This window comes from Danio aesculapii, chromosome 5 (genome assembly GCF_903798145.1).
Source record: "Danio aesculapii chromosome 5, fDanAes4.1, whole genome shotgun sequence".
In the NCBI taxonomy this organism is placed as follows: Eukaryota; Metazoa; Chordata; class Actinopteri; order Cypriniformes; family Danionidae; genus Danio; species Danio aesculapii.
The window spans coordinates 37859308-37877396 of NC_079439.1; the positions used below are offsets into that span (position 1 = coordinate 37859308).

The 18089-nt window shown below is 36.7% G+C and overlaps 1 protein-coding gene across 3 annotated transcripts in view; it reads left to right on the forward strand.

Annotated features, from left to right (window-relative positions):
* eda (ectodysplasin A) overlaps window positions 1-18089 on the forward strand; it is a 59196-nt gene that overhangs the window by 31685 nt on the left and 9422 nt on the right. For all 3 annotated transcript variants that reach the window (XM_056456963.1, XM_056456964.1, XM_056456962.1), the window contains exon 2: window positions 13274-13337. In XM_056456963.1, coding sequence (XP_056312938.1) covers window positions 13274-13337 — 64 coding nt within the window. The remainder of the gene's footprint in view (window positions 1-13273; window positions 13338-18089) is intronic.

The following is an 18089-nucleotide window of genomic DNA, read 5'->3' on the forward strand; positions in this document are numbered from 1 at the left end:
AGATCCTTCCTCTGAGGGAGTGACATCATTAAGTGTTGTGAAGGTCTCTCACTTTCGTTCGCAACCTGACACAAACCGTTCAACAAGCTTGACATGCTTTGCTCAAGCTCTACTGGAACAATTTCTCTCAAATCTTTTTTGAGCTTCGTTTAAGTCATTTAAAGGCATTTGGTGTTTGTTAATGACCCGTGACATCATCTAAATGCTCTGTTAAATGTGTATTAGTGACAAATGAGTGTCTAGGATAAAGAAAAGGAAAGTCTTGGTTTACAAACTCTGTTAGAGTCTTAATCCATTCAGTTTTTTTTTAAGTGCACACTTTGCATTTGTGTTGATTTCTTATGGTTTTGAAAATATTTAGTAAATATTCATCCCAAAAATAAAACATTCATTCATTTATTCATTTTCTTTTCAGCTTAGTCCCTTTATTCATCAGGGGTTGCCACAGCCGAATGACCCGCCAACTTATCCAGCATATGTTTTACGCAGCTGATGCCCTTCCAGCTGCAGCCCATCACTGGGAAACACCCATACACTCTCATTCACACACATACACTACGGATAATTTAGCTTATTCAATTCACCTATAGCGCTTGTCTTTGGACTGTTTGGGAACCCGGAGGAAACCCACGTGAACACGGGGAGACCATGCAAACTCCACTCATAAATGTCAACTGACCCAGCCGAGGCTCAAACCAGCGACCTTCTTAATGTGAGGCGACAGCGCTACCCATCGAGCCACTGTGCTGCATATAAAAATAAAACAATAAAAATTAAATATCATTCCAGTCTTATTTAATTTTTCATGAACTTCTGTTCTATCACCCTGAATTTTTTACTGAAAAAGTAAAACCCACTTAAAATTGAAAAAGTCATTGTTTAAAAAAAGATCTACACTGTACACTGTGAAAAAAAGTTGACTCAACCCAAAGTTGTAAGGCAACTTGCTGCAGAGATTTTTGAGTTGACTCAACTTTCACCTTGACTCGATTTGAGTAAAGCTCAACTCAGAAAAGCTCTGTAACTTTTTAGTGTACTTATAAATGTTACTTGTTCAAATTTCTTTATAATGTGAAGATATTCCTATAATATTATTATATAAGATATTCCTGGCGGAAACTTGTTTCTACATTCATTTTTTTAGTGAAGGTTCATAATAGTCATTCTTGATCTAAATTGCATTTTTTAATATTTATTTAAAAGGTTGACCTGTGCACTTTGAGCCACCTCAGATATTTTCATAAGGTTAATATACACTCTATATGCCACTTTATTAGGTACACCTTACTAGTACCCGGTTGGACTCCCTTTTTCCTTCAGAACTGCCTTAATCCTTCGTGGCATAGATTCAACAAGGTACTGGAAATATTCCTTAGATATTCCTTAGAGATTTTGCTCCATATTGACATGATCCATGATGCGAATCTCTCGTTCCACCACATCTCAAAGGTGCTCTTTTGGACTGAGATCTGCTGACTGTGGAGGCCATTTGAGTACAGTGAACTCATTGTCATGTTCAAAAAACCAGTCTGAGATGATTCGCACTTTATGACATAGTGTTATCCTGCTGGTAGTAGCCATCAGAAGATGGGTACACTGTGGTCATAAAGGGATGAACATGGTCAGCAACAATACTCAGGTAGGCTGTGGCGTTGACATGATGCTCAATTAGTACTTATGGGCCCAAAGTGTGCCAAGAAAATATCCCCCACGCCATTAAACCACCACCACTAGCCTGAACCGTTGATGCAAGGCAGGATGGATCCATGCTTTTATGTTGTTGACTCCAAATTCTGTCCCTACCATCTGAATGTAGTAGTAGAAATTTAACTCCTCAGACCAGGCAACGTACTTAGCTGACAGGAGTGGCACCCGGTGTGGTCTTTTGCTGCTGTAGCGCATCTGCCTCAAGACATGTTGTGCGTTCAAAGACACTCTTCTGCATACCTCGGTTGTAACGAGTGGTTCTCTGTAAGTCCTAGAGATGGTTGTGCGTGAAAATCCCAGTAGATCAGCAGTTTCTGAAATACTCATAGATCAGCCCTTCTGGCAACAAGAAAGATGCTACAGTAAAAGTCACTTAAATCACCTTTCTTCCCCATTCTGATGCTCTGGTTGAACTGCATCAAATCATCTTGACCATGCCTACATGCCTAAATGCATTGAGTTGCTTCCATGTGTTTGGCTGATTAGTAATTGCGTTAACAAGCAGTTGGACATGCACCTAATAAAGTGGCCGGTGAGTATATATTTACAATATAATGCTGATCAGCAAAGCCTTAATCATTATTTTACCAAAATTGTGATAACAAGGCACATCGTTTTACAGAAGAAAGTTACTTCAAGCACTTGACAATGATACAAGTATAAAGTTGGGAGTACAAATAGGCTGTTATTCATTGTACTTTGATGTAGTGCTAATTTAAAAATGCATTTTGGTTTCTCAATTTAGTTTAATTGTATCTTTTAACTGCAATGGTTTAATTTATGAAATTGTCTTTCAATATTTTTAAACCATTTATTTATTTATTTATTTATTTATTTATTTATTTATTTATTTATTTATTTATTTGTTTATTTATTTATCTTTGCCTTTTTACATTTATTTTGACAACTGTAGCTAGACAGGAAGCGAAGACAGGGAGAGAAAGAGAGGAGGATGGGATCAGGAAAGGTACGCAATGGGGGCTCAACTCAGACGCCTAAAGCGCAGTGGCACAATATGTCAGACTGCACACTATATTTTTATAGTTATTGCAATACATTGTTATCCTAAATACTTTTGCCCATGACCCTTTTGACCCTGATTTACTTGAATTTGCCAGTTTTTTACATGCTTTCAGATGGTTATGGTGTGCGCTTGCTCTAAAATCTGTTACTCTTTTGTTTGTGCAATTCAATGTCCTTGAAGTGCTGGAAGCTGTTGTGCTGGTCTGCCCTTCAAAAAGCAGAGAAAATGGCTCAATTATCAATATTTCTGGATGTTATAGCTCTGTAATTTTTATTAATAAGTTCTTGGCTGGAAAAGCTGCAAATGGTTGTCGAATGATGGCGATGACGTGTGATTTATGATTGACCGGCCGTAGAGATGGTCCCCCTGGAGCGTCACAGGATTAACTGCCTCTCTCAACATTGTAATGGTGATAGAGCTGGCTGTGATCTCAGAAACGCTCCATTTCCTGGAAGATATCTTCCAGAGGTCCTTAACCACTACTCGACCACTGCAGATCCTCTGTCAGATCCTCCAGCTGATTCTAGACATGTGTCCCTTCTGTCCACGTCAACCAAACCCCTTCCTGTGCAGTGTTATTTGATTACACTCGGATTCAGCTTTCATACACACTCTCGAATTTGTGTGTGTGTCTCTAGAGGATTGTATCTCTCAGTAGGAGTTTAATTGTATGATGTCAAGTGAGCTTCATTGGTCCAGGAGGACTGCGGTCATTCCTAACACTGAGAACATCTGCTCAAAGAGAGCGTTTCTTGCGCTCTGATTGGGTCATAATGTCAAACTATCAAACATGTTAATCCATCCTGACATTATTCGCCGTATTCTTCTTCTAGAATGTTCTGGATTTATCACGCCATTCTGTCAGCAGATCTCGGGCCCATCGGTGTTTAATTTATGTAAATGGACAATCAGCAATATGAGGATGGTTTATTGAAATATTTTGATGTCGTTTATTGTGCATCTGGTGTCTTGCGGGGTTGACTCTTTGTTCTTTGAGGGTTCAGTCCCTGAAGTGATAATTGGCCTGACTCTTTGCAAAGAAACAAGCATGTATTGCTACAAGCACAATAACTGAGTGCAGTCATGCTAGATCCTTAGTGCAGAGTCCATTTGACGTCAGAAAATCACTTTAATTTCAGTTCAACCAAACATACAGAAATAAGGGCCTTTTTACTTCTGTATCTCCATTGAAAAGATATGATTCCGATCTTTAAATCACATGCTATATGCAAATCTAAGAATCAAATACAGCAACATATACATTTGCATTGGTTATATCTCTGCATTGGTTATCGGTTGAAGATCGAATCAAGGTCAAATCACTGATGCTTGCTTATAGGACAGCCACTGGCACTGCACCCTCTTACCTCCACCTGCTGCTGAAGGTCTACACCCTCTCCAGGAGCCTCCGGTCAAGGTGTGAGCACCGCCTTGTGGTACTGTCGCAGAGATGCTATAAGTCACTTTCCAAAACCTTTTCATTCAATGATCCATGCTGGTGGAATCATCTTCCCATTCCCACTCGGATTGCGGATTCACTGATATCCTTCATACGCCAACTAAAAGCCCATTTCTTCCGAGAACACCTGAACCCCAGAGAATGATACCAAAACCACCTATTGAAGCACTTTCTCGCTCTCTCTCTCTCTCTCTCTCTCTCTCTCTCTCTCTCTCTCTCTCTCCCAAAATAACACCTACTCTAGCACTAGCACGCCTACTCTCTTCTAAATGACTAAATGTAAATGTAAATATACAATTTTTCAGAAACATACTAATAAATTTACAGTCAAGCCTGAAATTATTCAAACCTCTGGCAAATTCTGATTTCAATGTTTATTCAACCTGCAAGTTTATTTCTTTACTGAAAATGACACAGGCTTCTCCCAAAAGATAATAAGAGGATGTACAAAAAGCAAAAAATATATCTCAGCTTTTATTTACATTTGAACAAAAACTTTAAGTCAGGGTTCGCCAGGGGTACGAATAATTTTAGGTTTGATTGTATATGTCTTATTTGGCATACGACTGATTGTATATGTAGGCTACATGAGGCTTTGATCTTCACTCATGTTCCAGTAAAACATCATCACACAAGGCAGGCTCTGCAATTACTGTCATTATAGGCTAAATGAAACATCTGTTTTGTTGTACAGATACAAGCAAGACATCATTCAAAACTATAAAGGGTTTACATTCATTTGTGTATAACCTATTCTCCCAAAAACAACACATTGTACCTTTCTAAACCAATGAATTACCACTACATGCCACATGATTCATCTCTGTTGTTAATGCTGCCATTTGATATCATTTTTAATATTCTAATTTCATCATTTAACACAGGGGTGTCAACCTCAATTCCTGGAGGGCCGCAGCCCTGCAGAGTTTAGTTCCAACCTTGCTTCAACAGACTTATCTGAAGGTTTCAATCATGACCGAAGAACTCAATTAGTTTGATCAGGTGTGTTTAACTAGAGTTAAAGCTAAACTATTCAGAGCTGCCGCCCTCCAGGAACTGAGATTCACACACCCAGTTTAACGGTTAATGACTGGTCAAAAATATTTTAAAAAACTGGGCAAAAAACAAAAAGACATCCCAAACCTTATCATTGGCGCTGCTATTGCATGTTGCATTTTGTCTGGAATGCATCCCAGACCAACTCCAGAAGTGATCTGAACGAATTTAACTCTCTCTAACGAGTGAATTTAAACCTGTCTTGAATATGTTTTGGAGAGGATTCACACATACACTTTGTACAATTGGATAGCTATTTAATCAGAAACAAATGCATAAGTGGCCAGGTGTAAATAGCCCCTAAAAGTGCACATGAGTAAACCACACACATGGTTCTTATATAACAAAATGTAACAGCCAAATATGTATTCCAATTACACAAAGGCAAAAATAAAATGAACACAAAGTGATTTGCATTCACAAAAAGCTCCGCATACAAGCCAAAATTCTTGGAAACAACCCTAAAACTAATCAAGACCCAAAGACTGGCAGGAACTGTGATTCAGACATTACATAGTTGATGTTTTTTTATTTTTTTTAACAGTTTATGGTTATACAAGCAGTATGAATCTGGCAATAGGTATTTGCACTTTCCCCCTTTTACCCATGATATCTTATATGCTGGATTTGGCATTTACTGAGTCATTTACATATAAAGTAAACAATGAAAACATTGTAACGTAGGTTTACCACTGGTTCACAATCATATGACTTATGACCAATTACTGTAATCATTGAAAAAAGCTCTTTTATGGAAGTGTATAACTATTTTAAGTTGGTAATTTATAATAAACTAATGTATAATAACTTTAGGTTTTATGCTAATGCAATTAATATCTCCAAATTTAAGTTTACTTTTGTTTTTTTTTTCTTTTCAGTTATTTGTTGATTAATATATTAACTAAATGTTAATATGAGAATTTCTGTAAAGTACCAAATTAGTCCCTATATTATTGCGCCAACCTGGTTTTACCAAGTGGGACATGTTCCTGGATTAACATCTATGTTGTTCCTGAAAAAACATTCCAATCAGCCAATCAGAATAAAGGGATATGTTTACCGTTTGTTAAATTTAGGCTTACGGTTAGGTTTATGCACTTCTACATGATTGTTATCCAACTATTATTCCCCTCTGACGTTGGCAATAGTTTACAGTTATGGTTGAGTTTAGGGGTATGGATTACATTTTCCTACAAAAATGATGTTCCAGGATCAACATAGATGTGAATCCAGGATCGCATCGTACTTGGCAAAATCATGACATGCGTATAATTGACATTAAGTAGAAAAGTATTTCTTAAAACCTTCATAATTGTTCTATAAACGGGCGGAGTAACTTCTTTATAGAAAATTCCCTCAATTTTTTTGTATAAATTGATGTTTTTTTACAGGCACACGCATTTTTAAAAAATCCAATATTAGATTAGTTAAAGACATGCACTCATTTTTTTTATATTAACTGAAATGTATGTAAATGGCGCATATAGAGCCTATGTTTCCCTTTCACATATTATTGAGAATATTCCATATTCTATGCTAAAACATAAAAAAATTGCTCATGGTTGTAATTTACAGTAGGCTATTTATTAAGAAAAGTAATGATAATTATTCTTATTATCTTTATTAATATTTTATTGTTAAATAGGATATTGTTCATTTATTTTTTATTTTTTGAATAGTCAACTTTTTTACAACTTTCAAACCACTGCAGAAATGTTCTAACCACTAGGCCCATGTCATATACAGTAGCCTACAGACACATTTCTTAATCAATAACCTACTACAAATTAAAAGCATTAACGTATGCTATATATATTGTTTGCACAAGCTTTGGAGATGTAACGTAAATTCCGCATTTAAATAATAGGTCACATATAGCTTTTCTTCATGAGCCACAGCTGCATTCAAAATGGCATCAATGTTTTCAAAGTGTGAAGAGAGCGCAGTTGTGAATATGAAGATTGCTAAAACTGAACTGTAAAAATACTTTGAAAGCATTTCTCCTAAGAGAGATGACTTTAATGTTGGAACGTTCTAAATGTTTAGGGCACAGGAGGAATAACTGGGAATAGAACACAGCCAGGAACTATGCTTCTAACTACAGTTCTAGAGGTGTAGTTGCAAGCGTAAACGTTTGCGACGCAGAGTGTGAATGTTCGTTGGAACGATTGATTTGGGAAATGCCAAATCAATGAGCTATGTTTGCAACAACGGAAGTTGCAACCTTAGTTGGCTATCGATGGTTTTGGGAAACGCATCCCAGAATGAGATGTTTAAATGTTAAATTCTTTCTGCTGCTGGAGTGCTAACAGTGGTAGCCATGTTGATGATGCGAATATAATTTCAGACCAACGGGTGCAAAAAAAGAGAATGGTGGGACTGAACTGGTTTAGACCCAACCGCAAAATACACAATAAAAAAAGCCACTTCACTTTGTGAGAAGTGTTTAAATGTGAGATTTTTTTCAGTGTGTGTCAGAACAGGTCAACAACAGGTTAAAACCGTTTGTGATGAAGGAAAGTTTCAAAAAAGAAGTGTGGTGTATTAACGTGAAACACACACACATGTTCTTGTGTTGTGCCATGTTTGTGTTGCGAGTATGTGTGTGTGGTCAGTCTGATTAAAAAGGTCGTTTTTCTCCAGCTGTCAGCGGGAAGAATGGAAAATGTCAAAATAAGTATGAGTGGAATAGATGCTACCGTTAGCCCAGACCACACACACACACAACTTCTTCAACACGCAATGTCATACAATTCAAACAGACATAAATTAGTGCTCATACAGCGCATACTCGTACCATAAATATTGTTTCAGAGCAACACATGTGTGTGTACGAGCGCACACACGTGTATGTACGAGGGTGTGAGTGTATCTGTCCTCGGTGACAACTGACAAACTAATCACACGCACAGATTCATCACAGCGTTTATCTCTTCACAATCTCCTGTTTTACAAGCATGAAGAAATGTACACACACGCAGACACACGTTTGAGAGAGGCAATTTTAGCTTGATGGAGCATTTGACCAATCAGGTTGTGGGTGGTCTGAAAGACAAATCTATGGCTCTCACTAGAGCTCGTGTCCTCTCATGTGCGTTTACTAATGCAGTTCATTCATTCATCCATTTTCCTTCAGTTTAGACTATATTTCAGAGGTAGCCACAGCGGAATGAACCACTAACTATTCCAGCATATGTTTTACACAGCATAAGCCCTTCCAACCGCAACCCAGTACTGGGAAACACCCATACACAGTCATTCACAAAAACACACTCACACTCATATTTATTCAATTCACCTTTAGCGCATGTCTTTGAACTGTGGGGGAAACCAGAGCACCAAGAGGAAACCCACGAGAATACATGGAGAACATGCAAACTCCTGAAATGCTAACTGGTCCAGCCGGGACTCGAAACAGTGACCTTCTTGCTGTAAGGCAACAGTGCTAGCCAATGCCGCACTAATGCAGTTCAATTCAAATTAGTTTGAGCTCGCTACACTACTGTTCCAACGTTTGCCACTGCTTTATAATGATAGTAATATGATGAGATATTTGTATGATTGAATACGCCGTGGTACAACTTAATACAACATTTTTTTATTTTCAGTTATTTTAGATCAAAAACCAGATCGGAACAATTTTCAACATCATTACTCGAGTCTTCAGTCTCACAGAATTGATATTTCAGAATTGAAGAATATGCAGATATGGTTATTCTGCTTGTGACGTAATCAATCTAGAATTAAACAAAATCTTTTGTAACATTATGTAAACCAGCAGGTTCTGCGTACATGTTGTTATTTTTTGGAGTATTTTTTTTCAAATAAATGTATCATAACATAATATGAATGAACACAAAATAAAAATTAATTAAATAAAATGTAAATAAAAATATTGTATATTTATAAATGAACTGAGATGTCTAAAAATTAAACAAAACCATTATGTAAATAATTTGTCAGGTCAGTTTTTGTTAAAAAAATATGGTAAATTATGTTTAGATGTCTGGTTAAAAAAGCATTGTGTATTTAGAGTTGCAAAAAACATACATTTTTTGGCAAGAAAATGCGTAGTAACTTTTTCCTACACACACACACACACACACACACACACACACACACACACACACACACACACAAATATTTTTTCTGCTTGTTGAAACTATTTATTTAAAAATTAGCTTAAATAACACAATTCTTGAGATTTTGGGGGACAACTTAATTGTTTTTAGTTCAGTCCACTTTAAATCTAACTTAATTTAATGTCCCCAAGAAATCAAAACCAACCATAGGATTTTGTTAGCTCACATTGCTAGTTTAGTGGTGAACAATTCATCTGTGCATGTCATTAAGAAAAATAAAAATTGTTTGCTCTTCTAATCTATAATTGAAACCTGTTAAATTGTAAGATAACGTGATTTTGAGGTAATGGGCGTGGCTAACATTTAACCACTGGTTCATCTGTCAGTTTTGACAACAAGAGGAGTCTGTTAGGTTGTAATAACTCTTCTAAAACTTTACCACATCTGTTCAGGCTGTGAAAAAAAAAAAAGCCACGCCCACTGATTGCTCTTTTATTATTCTGTTTCTCTAGGAACTGTCACAATACGAAAAAAAATACCGATCACAGCTTCTGGTTCATTGGGACTTTAACGCTAACTTAATGAATTTGTATTGGGACAACATGAATGATTTATATGGAGCCCTGCATTTTTTACAATGTAGAGCGTTCCTAATTGATCAACATTTATTGGTACAGACAAGTATAAAAGGTATCATAAATGTTGTCAAAATCAAAAACAGTTGTAATAACAGTGGCTAGCTGTTCATGAGTTTAGCTGTTCACTTTTCAGAAGCTGCCGCAAGATTCATTTCAAAGTTAGCTAGATTTGCTAGTGTAAAACAATTATTAACATTTTAGTTAATTATATCTAATGGCATCACCTAATGTGAACTAAAATTTACATTTTGGTGAAGTGTTAGATAATTTTGCTGTACATCTGTTGTGGTACAGTAAGAAAAGGTTTATAATGAACATTTATAAAAGAGAGAGGTTACCGTGCAGTTGAAATAAGGTGCAGTATTTCATTGTAATTGTGTGTGTGTGTTGTGAAAGAAATACAGATGAGACGTCTTACACTAGAGTTGGGTTACAAGGTCTAGACTGCGCAGAGCTGTTTCACACATCTCTATAATGAGGGCATTCCATAGACTTCTATTGTTTATATTTAAAGCTAATTATAATTACTGCAGACTAACCCAAACCATACATCTAACTGAAAACATTTAGCATGTTTATTATTAGAAACACATTATTTGCTTTATATATAAATCCCTTTGGATTTTTGATGCCGACTCGGATGTCCCCAAAGCAGGCGTTGTCAGATCTGGCCAACTTCTAGGATCTGCTTGGTCCCTAAACGACATTTAATTAAACCTGCACACTCCCTTTCTTTTGTTGCGGATCATTATTATAAATAAGCAGATCATTGTAAGCTTGGAGAAATGATTTCAGTGCTCTTACACACACACACACACACACACACACACACACACAGACACACACAGAGACTCAGAGCCAGAACATCATGTCCAAAGGCTGGAACATCCTCTGGCAGGAAGACGGGCCTACAGTGTCCGATTTCAAACACACAGTGGATTACAAAAAACAAAGCATGAAACAGCAAGGTGTTTACAGATCCACAAGTGTCGTCTTTCCAGCAAAAAACACACACATACTCGTGTTATCTCTCACGTTTAACATGGATATATGAATACACATGACACCCAATGCACTCTAGGGCTGAACTTTGTGATTTAGAGGCTTCTCTAATCACATAAATAACTTGAATTTTACCCAGACACAGCTCCATGACCCCACCAACCTCACTTTATGAGTGTGTGTGAATTCAGACTCTTTTTTTTTCCTCCAACAATGCTGCAATCAACAAAAGGAAAAAAAGACAAGCAACGAAGACGATAACGGCAGTCTAGGTCTTGTAACGTGACTCTACTGTGAAACACAGCCGGGTTGTGTTCCCTGTCTTACTGACACAGACACGGATATGTGCTACTGCAGATGACCCAGAGTTTCTCTTCTCTCAGCCGCTTCATTCACTGGCTGTAAACTCGCATGGGAACCATCCTAAAGTATCATTATCCTTCAATACAAGATGTAGGATTAGCCGTGTGTTTGTATATATCTGGCTGAGCATCCTTTTATTGCGACCTCAAATGATCGCAGTCACAATAGGGTTATTTTACATGCACAATAAGTGAGAGTTAAAATGCAAATTTAAAAAAAGATTTAAGGAAGAAAGAAGAGAAAGAGACAGAAGGAGGGAGAAAGAATGTTAACACTTTAGTACCATTTCCCTTTATTAACTACTGGCTTATTGCATGCTTATTCTACATCCCTAATCCTATACCTAAACCCAACTACTACCTTACTAACTATACGCTTATGGCATGCAGTCTCCATTTTAAAAAACGAAAGTGAGGCTGCGGTGGGAAGAAACCCGGAAGTATAGGATCAGCACTGTAAACATTGTATCAACATGCTGTGGACTACAAACCTCCAGCTGTTGCCGTGATTTAAGTGCAGATATGGTGTAAACATCACATTAATATCATTATATTAAAAGAGAGAGAGAGATGATATATTGAATACTAATATGATACATTGAATATTAATGTGAGATATTGAATAATGTGATGTATTATATTATATATAAATATCTTTCTTTTTTGTTACTACTATTTACTGTGTTTACTATTTTTTTATTTTATATGTATACTTTTATTTTACTTTTTATGGAAACTTTAGAACTGCTTTGGCAATACATTTGTAACATTTTGTCATGCCAATAAAGCACTATTGAATTGAATTAAATTGAATTGAATTGAGAGGGGGGGGGGGGCATAACCTGATGCATCGTTGGTAATATTTCCGGAAACACGCCTCCTCCTGAAGTGACTTGTGATGCTCCTTTTAAAATGCATTATGACATTGTTTTCCAGCCGCAGCTGCACTTTATTCTCGAAATGTATAGTTTGTCTAAAGTGATGTATACAAAATATATAGTATACTATGACCAGGGATACAATCAGCCAGCGCAGTCGTCCCTCCATAGTAAAAAGTGGAAAGCAAAATGGATAAAAGAAATGTATAAAAGAAATGGATAGAAGAAATGGATAGAAGAAAGAGCACAAAAATGGTAGCAAAAATGGAAGAAATAGAGGAGGAGAGGATAAAAGTGGAAGGAGTTTAAATTGGAAAAAAAGAACATTTAAAATGAGGAAAGAGGAAGAAAAATAGAAGTGTACATGAAGATATTATGAAAGAAAGGATCATTAAAATATAAAGGAATGAACGACAGAGAGACAACAGAAACATAAGAAAAGATCAAAGCATCCATCTCAGAAATACAGAACAAATATTTTTCTTTTTCTCTCTCTCTCTCTGCGTGTGTGTGTGTGTGTGTGTGTGTGTGTGTGTGTGTGTGTGTGTGCATTTCAGGCATATTCAGTGCAATTACTTAGTTCATATGCGAGATAATGATAAGAAAAGTATTTCCTTTCTAAATAATTCATTAAGTTTATGTGATTGTGTGTGTGTGTTTGTGTGCTGGATCATCTCAATGGAATGTCTTACTGCTGTAAATCCACGGGGTTTCTCATCTCACACACACACACACACACACACACACACACACACACACACACACACACACACACACACATTATGTTCATTATGTTCAGAGTGTTGTCTTTCAGCAGAGAGGTGTGTGTGCGTGCGTGTGTGCGTATGTGCGTGTGTGTGTGTGTGTGTGTAGTTTTAGTTTTACATGGTGACATTTATTTTATGAAGAAGTGGATTAGTTTCATTGATCATGTCTTGGCTCGAACTCAAACTCGAGTTAAAATCTAAAATGCTTTGAAACGGCTCCATGAATTAATTTCATTCTTCTGTACTGCATTTCAAAAAAAAGAATAATAAAAAAAACCTTATTCCTTCATCTTCACAGAGCAGATGGAGGGATGAACACGCAAGAGGCCTGGAGAGAGTCATTCATCGCACCAAACGTTCAGGTAAAAAAAAAAAAGAAAACCTTTTGTGTGTGTTGGTATTCATGAAATGTAGAGCTCATATTAAGTGTGCATGTGTGAGTGTGTATACGTGTGTGTATATATAAAGCCTGCGAGAATGCCAGCATTTTCACTTTGATGTGGTTTCGAGTTCAAAACGAGATGCATTTCCTTCATTTGATCAGACTACCTCTCACTCTCCTTCTCCCCCTCGTTCATTCCTTCCATCTTACTCATTATTGGGCTATGCTGTGCGCACCAGTAGTTTATATGTGAAATCCCTCTCCTTTTTTCCACTCTAGTAGCTTCTAACAAACCGATATTGCGCCCCTCTTTTCTCTCTCTCTCTCTCCCATTCCTCTCATTGGCCGGCTGTAGCTTTGGTTACCTACTCCTCTTTCCACTGCCGTGATTGGCTCCAGTTGGCAGCAGTTTGATTGGCAGGTGGTTTTGGCTTTGATTACGACTCTGCACTCACTGGCTCTGATCAGGAGCTCTACTGTTTCAGCTTTTTGCACCTGTGTGTGTCGTGTGCCAAAGCAAATACCGATACAACACAGATAACGCGCACGCAGACTACACACACATGCCAACGCAAATGACGCTGGAGCAAGTTCACTGATGAACAAGACATATGCGGTGTATGATATAATCCAGTTTGAAGTTAACAATCCAGATGTGCTAATTATGTGTGTGTACATGTGTGTGTGGATCAGGAAAGCATTATACAGTGAAGCACATGATACACTTTAGGCTCAAGCAAAATTGCATTGTTGTACCATTTACATTCCGTGACATGAATAATACAATTTTAAATATTAAAATGTAATGTAATTGATGCATTTTAGTCTCATTTTTCCTTTTACCTTTGTTGCGTTGCTTTGCAGTAGCTGTGATCTGACTGCAGAAAAGCGACTGCTGTGAATTCCTGAATCATGTTAATAGTGCATGGAGTTCATCAGAAATAAAATGATGTATCAGTTTAATGTCTGGATTGGCCGTGTCACATTGCACTGAACTACGTCACATCTGCTATAGAAGGAATCACTGATCACTGTGGGATCTGTTGTTTTTAGTGTCGTGTCATGCTTCTCTCTTCTAGTGTAGACAGTAGTTTGGTTTCCAGTATGGCATGAAGCGAATCCTTTCAAAGTTTGAAAAAAAGACTAAGGGATCTTTTTTGACGATCTAAGCGCAAAGTCTAAAGCGCATGGCGCAAAAGCATTAAGGGTCCAAATCCACCTTTGCTATTTTGAGGATGGTAAAATATGCTCTGTGCCCTGGCGCAACGTTGTGCCAACACAATCTCACGGCAATTCGTAACTTTTTGATTAAGTGGCTAATTCGCACAAATTCGTACGATCTAATTCGTACAATTTAGTACGAATTGCTCATCCCCCAATGAGGGTTTAGGGGTGGGGTTAGGTGCCCCGCCTCCTTTTTAAAATCGAATGATCTCGTACGAATTAGCCACTAAACTGACAAAACGAAAAATACTTACTTTTCTCGTGAGATCAGGCTGGTTGTGCTTATTCTCCTAATGAGTTATGGGTGTGTTTTGAGCATAATGTGCATTAAACCAATCAGAGTCTCATCTCCCATTCCTTTTCGTAGTCATTTTTGTCGCGCCATGGTGTATTCGCTATTTACATGGCGAACTTTGTAAGAGTAAAAACTGAACCCTTTACTAGTGAGAAAGCAGTTAAACAGACCATCTGCAGCATGTGGATAATAACGAGCCTCCTCTATTCGGCTTCTTTACTTTCTCTTTTTCACTTTTACTTTATTTTACTCCTTTGCTTTGGTGAATAAGGAAACAGTGTTGTGCGCACTCCACTGAAGACATCCATTCGCCTATATATTTAAGTTTGTTTGTTAAGCGCAAAGATTTGTTTCAAAACTATTTCTATATTCAGTTCTAATTTCCAGCAAATGAATAATAATGAAGTGTGATCAAAAAACTGAGTTATATCCAAACACACGTCCTATTCCGATGCCCCATGTGCTGATGTAGACATCTCCAAAACTCGACAGGTGGACAAATCTAAACTTGCTTTTATTAAAACAAATATGAATATGAATATGCATATAATAAATAATACTGCTTATAATAATAACATTATACAAATGCAAATTGTCATGAATAAACTGAAAAAAAGCCCTCTCCAGGACATGAAGAAAGCATAGAGGTAGTGGCTTTTATATTTATGTAACAAATATTTTACTTTAATTTACTTTTTTTTTTTCTTTTTTTTTTCATTTGTAAAGATATGTGTGTATTGCTGTACATCCTGTGTATATTAAGCAATGTGTAAGCATTTTGGACCTGTATAGGCGTCTAACTAACACGCTGTGCACTGGACTTTCAGCTGGTCAATTGCGTAGTCTATTTCAGTTCTTCAAAATAGCATGCGCCAACAATTCGCCTTAACACACCTCTATTTTAGACCAGCACACCCATGAGTAAACATAGACATCACCTATATGCTATAAGATTGCAGGTTAACTATGTCTGCATACACAAAATATATATTTGATTATAACTAAAAACAGGATAAAAATTGCTATACAAATAAACTTGAATTGAATTGAATTAGCCTAGATTACATAACTTGCATGTATTTTTATCCTTATTTCCCATAATATGATCAGTTGTTTTGTAGATAGTCATATTTAAATAGTCATTAACAAGAGGGCTTAACATCAAGCTCTGTGCTTCTCCACAATGTCATCTGTAGCTTTAAATTGTGCAAGCCATTTATATTTTAATGGATTCTCACTGCTTTCACTGTTTTATTGTTTAGCTGAGAAAAAAAAAAAAACATTCTGAAAGTGTTCCCAGTGATACTGTTTCTCTACATCTTTATGGTTGTGTTCTGAACTCTGCAGTGGTTTTAAATTCACAACGGCTGCCATAATCAGTTTAGTGCTATAAGTTAAGGCTACTGGTGCCTATACAGTCATGAATTTCATTCTAATTTGCTCTTTTAATTGCTTGATTCTTGATTGCAGTCTTAATCTCAATAAATTCTTCAATAGATTCAATTTAAATACTGTTTTATATTTTAATAGCATTCAAATTAAATCTAATATATTTTAAATATTTCTAAAAAAAAATGAACAATGAATACATGTTTCTAAATGGTAATTAATGAAAATAAATAGTTTGACTAATCATCGTCATAGCCATACACACGTTACAGCAGAACCTATGTTTCTGTTTTAAATGCATACAGTAGTTAGTCTACCATTAGGCTTGTTTTATATTAGTGTGCATGCCTTTTTGTGCTACAACACACACTTTGAGTTGATGGAATGCATTCCCAAAAGTGGAATTCTAAAAATGTCATTATTTGTAATAAGGAAAATTCACAGCATTTTGTTCAAGCTACAATAACAACGCTGTGCATTTTCATTATTGTGATATAGCCCTTCAACAATTTTTGTCACGTCTGATTTGACTTATTTTATGAAAAATACTCCATTATTATTATCTGTCTTTAATCAAAGTTAGATTTTTAGTACCAGTGTCACAGTTACACTTTCTTTTCACTTTTTCTGTCCGAGTTCATAACCTACAAATGAGAATATAACCGCACTTACTGTAATTACACTGTTGCGAAAAAAGAATAGAAAGCCTTAGGGCGGCTTGTATTGTTTTACCACCATAAATTGTCGTGAGCAGCCCCATCGCAGCGCTAGACAGTTGTTCTATATTACCTTGTGGTAATGCGAGCGCGTGTGAACGGTCAAATCCTTCTTGGCCAAAATGCCCGTTCTGGCAAGTTATCAATGTGAACACAAAAGGCAATTATTGTGTTTCAGGGTTTACTGAGAATAGCACACTTGGCTTTACTCTTAGATGTAATCTAAGCACATTTACATGTATTAATAAGTGAACTAAAACGCTGTTCAGTCTTCAACTAGATGCACTGTGCCTTTAATAATCTTAGTATATTTGACAGCAGTGCATGGATGTTAATAAATCCATAACTTACTGTATTAAAGATGTATAGGATTTTCATGCAGCTCTTATGCGTGTGCTGGAGAATACAGACCTCACTCAACGCTGTTTTGAACATGTTTTTGAACAGTGTGCGCACACAATATAACTCATATTTTACGTGATTTTTATGACTTGGTTCTAATTCTGTTAAACTACATTTCCATGAAATGTTGACAACCCGTTTTAATTGATTAGATTCTAGTATGAAATCAAAGCATTTAGTATTGATGCTCGAGTTGCTCCATCTACTGCCAAATAGTGTGTGAGCGCCTGTGTGTAATTCAATAAGGAAGCCCTTTCTAATCCATCGTTGTGATCAAAAAGTCATGGCGTCTCCTTCCCAGTTCACAGATTCAAGGGTCAAAACACTTGCACATGGACATAGACAAACTCACTCCCTTTGTGGCCTCATAAACATGCACTTTGTGAATGTACAGCTGGTGTTCGGTGTGTTTGTGTGTGCAGCTGCATGTTTGGTGTGAAATATGGTTCCAATATTGTCTGTCTTTGATGCTAATTTGTTCCATTCATTAAAGACTTTTAACACTCGTTCGTTTTTTTCTCCTATTTAAAACAAACACAGACAAACCCACCGTCGAGGAGCCCTCCCTATGAATTCTTTGTATACAATCACGCGCGCACACATGCACACCAGTTTTGTGGATTTCTATTTCAGCAGGAAAACTCTTAAAACTGCGCTCATCTGATTAAATAAAGCATTACTGTGATTTCTGTATGATTTGTGATCA